General features: G+C 50.7%; 1 protein-coding gene across 3 annotated transcripts in view; it reads right to left on the bottom strand.

Moving 5' to 3' along the window:
* Nucleotides 1-8,128: 8,128 nt before the first annotated feature.
* The window catches only part of CFAP45 (cilia and flagella associated protein 45), a 29,433-nt gene continuing 29,200 nt past the window's right edge, over nt 8,129-8,361 (bottom strand). For all 3 annotated transcript variants that reach the window (XM_030936336.1, XM_010360781.2, XM_030936335.1), the window contains one exon: nt 8,129-8,325. In XM_030936336.1, the coding sequence (XP_030792196.1) occupies nt 8,247-8,325 (79 nt within the window). In that variant the 3' untranslated portion in view covers nt 8,129-8,246. The remainder of the gene's footprint in view (nt 8,326-8,361) is intronic.

Genomic DNA, 8,361 nt, shown 5'->3' with positions numbered 1-8,361 from the left:
GAGGGAAAACAGTGAGACTACAGAGAGATTGAGGAGAAAGCAGTAAGGTTGTGGTTCCACTAAACTACAGTGCAGGCTTGGGATTTAATTGGGTTCTGGATGTGGGCTAATGTTAGAGCTGGGGTTAAGTTTGGGGTTAGTTGAATTATGAATGTGGTTGAGGTCAGATCTGAGGTTGGGATTAGAGTTAAGGTTGGGATTAGGGTTAGAAATACAGCTAGAATTGAGGCTCGGGTTTATGGGCTGGGGTTGTGTTACGATAAGGAATAGAGTTTTAGTTTCATTTAGACCTCTGCCTGGGAATACAGTTAGGGCTACATCAAATGCTGGGTTTAGATTGATTTAGGATTGGGGTTATCATTGGGTTAGAACTGAGTTTGAGATTCACGTTGAAATAGGCTGTGGTTAGGATTGGAACATGGTTTAAAGACACGTAAGCAGCGGGAGTTGGTGGGGATCAAAGATGAGGTTTTATTTCTAATATAGAAAGACTTCAGCCTCCATCTGCTAAATCCAGGTTTGGCTAGAATTTTCAACCCTTAGTGCGGGGAGACTACTAGTAGCACATGTTGATTGGGGTCCCAAGACTTGGAGGAGGAAGCCAAACGTACACAAGCCCATCTAAGGGGTATGAGGCAATTAAATCCCATACAGACTGGACCCTCTGAAGTCCTGCCCCACTACTAAAGCTCACCACCTGGCCAAGCTCCAGGAAAAGCATTTGGGGAGGAGACGTGGGAAGCTATTGACAATGAGTGGGGCTCTGACACCAAACCGAACTAGAAGATGGGGTCCATCAGAGGGAGTCTTACTGAGTGGGGAGGAAGGGTGGTCTGGATTTGGAGTCCTCAGGAGATGGGAGTTGGGAGAAACTGAGAGTCTACATGCTCTTAGAACAGCCACTTTATGGGGCATCACATGGGGGTCTTTCAAAGCCTGAAAGGGCAGAGTGCCATTGTTGTTCCCCCTTGACTCTCTGAGGCTTAATTGCTACCTCCTTGCAATTTGAATCCTGTAAAAGAAGCTGTCAGCCTTCTAGTCCTATACCCTGAGCCCTGCAGGGTTTTCGGGGAGGGCAGTGGTGGGGAGGCTGTGGATGGGGTGAAGGCATTGGGATGTCAGCATAGTTTCCAAAGTATATATCGCAGCCCCACAGTCCCCTCCCTCTGGGACCAGCTCACAGTCTGTATTTCTCTCTGGGCCGTATCCTCAGCAGTGGAAGAGGGCCCTACTCTTAGGAAGAGCCCTATCCCAACTCCTCCCTCTCATTTTTCCCCAGCCAGTCTCCACCCCAAACCTCTCATTTCCCCACCCACTTCCTTTTCAAGTTTTATAAAGGTCTGGTCAAGGAGACTACTGGGGTTCCCCCTGTGACCCCAGAGAGAGAGAATAAAGAGATTGGGAGAGATAGTGATGAGTTAAGGGGCAAAGACAGAGACTGGGACAGAGACAGACAGAAAGACACATGGTCTAAATGGCCCCTCCAGAGACTCAGAGGGAAACAGAGGAGGCAGAGCGCCCAGGCCACGAGCTGGGAACCAACACAAATTTCCGAAAGGGCCCCCTGCTTTTTCCTGAGAAATCCATGACTCTCCAGGGAAGAATGGCCCTGGTTTGACTGGTATTTGCTTCTATTCTAAGACAATAACAGAAAATCAAAGACAGGCCTAGAAAGGAGTAAACAGGGAGATACAGGAGGTAGGAAGAGGCTGGACAAAATCTCAGAGAAAGCCACAGACTGCTTCCAGTATGAAGTGCAGCCCAGCCCCAGAACCTTTCAGGGAAGGACAGGCAGAGGGCTTGGGCTGCCTACTTTTCCTCCAAAGCCTATTCTTCCTCCAAAGTCCCTTTCACAGCAACTCCACCCCAGCCCTCTAAGCCCTGCCCTTCCCTGCCTGGACTTGCCCACCCCAACCCCTCTCACTAGCCGCCAGACTCCCTGGGCTCAGGCTCAATCAAGCTCCCCACAACCCCTGCCTTGGCTGACACTGCAATTTGACTCTTTCTAAACTCCTCCCTACACAGTCAGCAAGCTGCTCAGCCCCCCTCTCCCAAGTCCCCATGTAGCGCAGGGCTCACCCTGCAGCACCCAGGGAGGCATTGTCCTACAGAGGAAACCTCTGAGGTAAGACTCTGGGAACAGAAGCTGTGAGTGACAATGGATAGGCAAAGAGTCACAGAGAAGCCAAGGAGTCTTGCAGCTGCTGTCTGTCCACCCAGCTTTCGGTGACGATTTGGAGGTGGAGGTCTGCCAGGTGAGGCCATGGTTGCATGAGAAGGGCAGGGGGCTCAGAGGTTGCATGGATGGTGATGGGACAGCATCGGGTTCTGGTTACAGAGAGGGATGAGATCGACATGTGGGTTTAAGTTTGAGGGTGTGGGTTGGGTTTGAGACTAAGGCTCAGATCAAAGCTGGCAGGGAAGAGTCGTGAACACAGGTGACACAGGGACGTCCCAAGCCCCTGCTCAGGTTTCCCAAACCTCAATGGTTCTGACTGGTACACTTCAGAAGAAGTGGGATTCTAGGAGGAACCTGGATATGCCCACATCTCTCCCATCAAGCAATGTCCTGAAGCTGACAGACTCAGAAGAGCAAGCAGCACACACATGGTCGCCATCAATTAAAGGAGTGGCCAGAGCTGTCACTACATCAACAAAGCACAAGAGCAAAGGGAGGTGATTGAATACCACCAACTGAACTGTTAGCAAGAGAATGAGTGGAGGCAAGAAGAAATCGCTTGTAAAGGGTATGTGATTTCCTATGACAGATCTGAGGAAGAATGAAGAGACTTTGCAGATAAAGGTATCTTCACCTCGCCAAGATCAACCACATCCTACAGAACCTTCATTCATTCAGCAAACAGCTGGGCTTTATGCTAGGCCCTGGGGAAATGGCAATTAAGAAGACTCAGTCTCTATCCTTACACAGCACCCCATCTGATAGGGAAATAGCTCCTGGCCCGCAATGTGGTAAGCTGCAGTAATACGTGCAAGGATCCTGACCTAGTGGCAATGATGTTTGAGCCGAGATCTGAAGGATAACTAACAACAGCGTGCCAGAGAAAGGAGTAGGGGGTGGAGAGAAGTGGCCAGGGGAATATTTCTGGGCTTGGTAAGTAAGCCAGGTCCCTGCCAGACATGGCCTGAGAAGAGCAAAGCCAGGAGTGACAGTTGATGATTATTTTTTGACTGAGGAAGGAAGATCCTTCAGAACAGAACCTCTTGGGACCTTCTACCCAGAACACCAGAGCACCTCACAGGGATCAGAGTCAGGCCCTCAGGTGGATTAAGCAACTAAAATTGATCGTCCTGAACCATGAGTCTATCTGTTCATGGGGAAAGAAACTTTGTGATGAATTAATCCACAGGTCCAATGGGACTTTGACCTTTTAATTTGTAGAAATAAAACTTACCTTGGATTTTGCCATCTGGATTCCCCAAACACATATCCACAGAGGGGAACTGTGGTCCCCCTCGACCTGCAGGGTGGCCCCAGGCCTGCCTTGATCCACTGGCAGTTGCCCAGGAAAGTGTGTGGGAGCTGGCAGGCGTCAGTATGAAGCCGCAGCTGGTGTGTGTCTCATTCAGAGCCTTTCTCACAAAGTTCGTCCTGACCAATCCTTGCTCTGCCCTCTGTGTTTGTTTCCTGTTGCCTAGACACCAGGATAGAAGGAGTCAAGGGGAAGGTGGTGCCACAGGGGTGGGGCTCAGAGGCAATAGAGTTCTGCTAGGGCTGCAGGGACAGCAGAAGTCTTACCTGGCAGGAGAGCAGCAGGCCCAGCCCAAGGGATAAACTTGAAGATTCCCCATTCTCCCAGTTTCCTCCTCTCCCTGAAATGCTCAGGAGAGTCCTGTGTTTCTAGAATGACAGGCATTTCCCCTCAGAGTCAGGATGCATAGCAGCCAGGGTAGGAGATAGCTGAAGAAATATCATGTAAAAGGAGTCTGACCCTGCCTTGTGTGGTCCCAAAGAGCAGAGCTCGGTCCACGCGTTGGATACACAGGAAGACACATTGACTCAATATTAAGAACCTTCTGGGCATCAGGGCTAATCTGAGATGGTTTGGGTTGCCTTTTGAGGTAGTGAGTGCCCTGTCTCTCAGGATGTACAAGCTCAGATTGTCCAACCACTTGACTAGAGTTTGCAAAGGATATTCAAGCATCAGAGGGTCTTTGGGGTCCCTTTCTGCTTTGAGATTCTAAGATATGGTGCCCATCTCCACTACACAGGGATAGTCTTTCCCAGGGACCATGCAGGAAAGCTCATTGGCTCTGGACAGTTTCTTCCAGGCCCAGCTCTTCTGCTCCCCACTTCCATTCACCCCCTTCTGACTCTTCTTTCTGGGAGTCTTCTGAGAAAACCCTCTAAAATATCAACCCTACTCCTGTCCAGCCTCAAAGTTATCAAAAAGTATTGAGATGATGACTACCCCTTTCTTAAGAGGACATGGGTGAGAATTCAAAAAGAAACACGGAGCTTGCACCTCAAGGAGAATGTCCCAACTGGGAGGGGACAGGTTTGGGGGACAGGACAGAGGGAAGATCTGAGCTATTTAAGCCAGACAAATCAAGAATAACTCTACGGTGTCAGAAATGAGGACCTTCCAGGTAACCTTGGCATGATTTTCCCTGACATAGCTCAGAGTCTGGTAGGGGAGGCAGGTTGCCATAGGCAGCAGCCCAGGAGGGGAAGAGACCTATGGTCTGCAGTGAGCCATCTGCTTCTTCCACAGTTCTCCACCAGGCTCCCACTCTTTGCAGAAGCAGCAGTTAGGAGGAGAGGGAGAGAGGGTGAGAAACAGTGAGGAGCTCACTGTCCCTGAGTCTCCACAGCCCACAAATCCAGACTTCTTGTCTGAGGCTCCAGCGTCTCCTTCCACCATCACCTAAACCACGGTCACTCTTCCTCACCCTGAAAGCCCTGTCTGTCTTTGAACTCTCTCAGCCCCTTTCATCTGAGCCTAATCCAAATGCTTTTACTGAGACCAAGTCATGTCCAGCTGTGACTTGAGTCACAGGTGGGGGTGCTGAGGCTTTCAGGGGTAGTAAAGGACATCCCAGCACCCCACTGAGGAAGGGACAGCATGGCTTAGCTACCAGGGCAGCTGCTGAGTCACATCCAGCTAGAGCCACTTCTGCAGCAGATACAAAAGTACTGAGATCGCCTCCAACCCACAACAGGACGTGGTGTGGGCAACAGGCACATGTGGGCGGGTGGGACATAGATCCCAGCCAGGAGCCAGGAGGCACATGCCTGGGAGGCAGCTGCCTGCAGATCTGACTCAGTGCCCCAGCAGGGAGCCCAACCCCTGGATTCTCTAGAGTGGACTAGTTCAGTCTGACATCATAAGGGCTGGAAGACCCCCAAGGCAGAAGACAGGGAGCTGGGAAGTCCACAGGAAGTTAATATGTACCTTTATACATAAAATAATGTAAAAAGTGCATATGAAAAGATCAGATGCCCATATAATAATGTCAATAATAGTGTTGGAAATTAAGAAAAAAGCCTTTATGTTAACAAAGACGATGCAGCAAACTGCACTTCCTACTTATCTCTTACAGCCTCTCACATAGCCCTGTGTTGATTCAGTGGCTTAGGGAGTACACAGAGCTCACCATCTCCCTCTTTGAGCATTAGAAGGAGAAAACTGAAGCCTCCTCAGCAGAAAGCACCCCCACTGAAGGTCCAACCTCTAGTAGCAAGACTGAGCCTAGGAACCCACTAGAGTCCTCAAAAGAATGCCCATTTTCTCTTTGTCTCCAGGCCCTAGCCTTACTCTGCAGGCTCAGCTCACACAGTGCCTGCTGGGTCTGCCACTACTATCATGCAGCCTAACCCCACCAGCCCCCACTTGACGCCTGGAGATTTCTCTGTAATTATCCCCACTGCCATTCCTGAATGAGATTGGTAGAGGGTTTATAAAAGATTGCCCAGACGTAGTTGACTGGCCTCAGATCCCAACTGCCTGCCTGGCTCTCAAGAGTGTCAGACATCTTAGAACTAGTTTCTTACTGGTTCAGACTAGTTCTGGAGCCCATGAAAGCCTGGGTGTGACTTCTTAGGAATCCCAAGAGAAGAAATTGAACCTCTCTTCCACTTCATGGGCCAATTCCAAGATGGAGAACTCCTGATGACAGTGGAAGGGTCAACCCTGGGGCAAAGCCCTGAGATTCTCTCCCAAACCATCTTCATTTGCTCAGAAGCGGCTATATTCTCTCTTCTCCAAAGCCAGCCTTTATTTACATAACCTATAACTGCCCTTGTGTCCAGGCCCAGTCAAGACAGTCTCACTCACTTTTAGTAAGGCTTTGGGATCTTCCAGGACCCAAAGACCTATATTTTCACCAGCAGCAGCTCTGGTCAAATGCTGGCCTTACTTTCAACCTGTGGTGTTGGCCCATTTTTGTCTAAGTGGGCTCAGAAGTTAGCAGTGGGTGTGGAATCCCCTTTCTCCTCAATCCTTTCTCCACAGTGGCCCATTTTTTCCAGCTCTGAGATAGATGACTTAGGTGTGAGACTAGGCAAACTCTAAGCACCCAGGCTCTTTCTGGCTTTCCTGGGAAAGAGTGTCTCCTGAACTAGGCAAAACCTTGTTCCCTGGTCCCTGCAGCATCAGCTAAGCAACAGGTGATGCTCAGAGAGAACCTTTGCCAGTGTGCCAACTGCAGACGAGTCCCGGAATCCTCAGCGGCATTGCCATGTCTTCTCTCCCATCCGAGGCTGGGTACCACATCTTCCCAAGACCCCTAGGGAGGAAGGCATCAGCTTCTCTAGGAAGGAGGGTTGCAGTTAGGGGTGCCAAGCAAGGACGGTGAGAAAGCCTCTTTCCCAAACAGCTGGTGGGGCGGGGCAACAATCTTTCCTGGTGGGAAAGGTGGAGAGGGCGCCTGGGGAAGCTGTGGCTGTCCAGAGGAAAAGGAAGCACAGGAAACAGCTTACCGACTCTCTCTGGGTCCCATGAAAAGAGGACTCTTGCCTGAGGCCCTCGTAACCTGGAGTTGTAAACATCCAGGACGCACCCAGCAGCTTCCTTGCCCCCTCTAGTGCAGGGCCCATCAAGGAAGGCAAGACTGGGTTCTGGATTTGAGAGATGAAACCATCCCCAGGGATAGAGAGGGACCTCATCATCACAGCAGCTGGAGGAAAGCCCTTTCCCCTAGGCATACAAAAACAGGGACATGGCTCCATCCCTAGAAGCTAGCAGTCCAGCCCCAAAGGAGCACCTGACAACCAGGTGAGAGGCCAAAAAGCCAGAGATGATTCCAAAGGTACAAGAAATTTGGTGGAAGCAGCTCAGGGGAGAAAACAGGAGCAGACTGACATAAATGAGAGGCTTCTGAGGGGGCAGCGAGGTCTGTTGTGCTCAGTGAGTGCCTGGAATGTACCTGGCATGTAGTAGGCACTCAGTAAGTATCTGAATAAGTGAATGAATGATTAAAGTATAGTTTGCGGCAAAGTGAGAGAAATTGAAAACAGATGAAAATTGTTTGGGAGCCCCACCTATGGGAGTGAGGTCGACTGAGGAGAGCCCAGCCACAGGAGGGGCTGAGTTCGGGTAAGGGAACTAGACTGGCAGGGTGGGGAGTGCAGGGCTCTCGGCGTGCCCTAGTGGGGGATGGGTCAGTGTCTGTATTGCAGCATTGCCTGGAATTGAAAGGGTTCTGGTGGGAGAGAGCTGAGACGGGCACAGTGAGCATCAGGTTCAAACATCAGTCCCTCCACAGATGTGATCTGAGTCATGGGTGTGATCCTAGTAAGAGCCCTGCCTCACCTGGCCCTGGTGCCTCCTTCACCAGCTCCACCTGGCCAAGCCTTACCCCAGCCCTTCCCTGAGAGGCATCTGTAGCTGTGCCTCAATGCCCTGAAATGCTTCTGAACTGGGCGTCAGGGTGGAGCAGAGACAAGATTGTGCTGAAGGTTCACATCCCAGGGAATCACAAAAAGGCCAGGAGACACCAGGACAAAGTGACCTCCTGGCTTAGAAGAAACCATCATAGAAGCATCTTCCCATTCCCTTACCCTCAGCACCACGCCACCAACACTCAGGTCCCCTACAACCTATTTTACTCCACTTCAGTACCTTGTAGCAGCCACATTCCCACAAGAAAGCCAAGCTGTTCCTTAGAGAAGTCAAATAGATTTAATCTGTAACTATGAAATGTCTAGGTTAGCAGCAATTACAGACACCCAGAAACTGGGCAGAATCTGTCCCCCGAAGGCATCCTGAGGGCCACGAAGGCTCCCCTCAGTTCACAGAGGTAGCTGGTAGGATGTTAGCTTTGCGCTCAGCTTCAATGCAGTACTTCTCGGGAAGGCCAGTGGCTCTGCCGGGGAAATGCAGGCAGGTATAAGGAAAGGTG

Source organism: Rhinopithecus roxellana, chromosome 8, assembly GCF_007565055.1.
Source record: "Rhinopithecus roxellana isolate Shanxi Qingling chromosome 8, ASM756505v1, whole genome shotgun sequence".
NCBI lineage: Eukaryota > Metazoa > Chordata > Mammalia > Primates > Cercopithecidae > Rhinopithecus > Rhinopithecus roxellana.
This window is presented reverse-complemented; position numbering and strand designations above follow the sequence as displayed.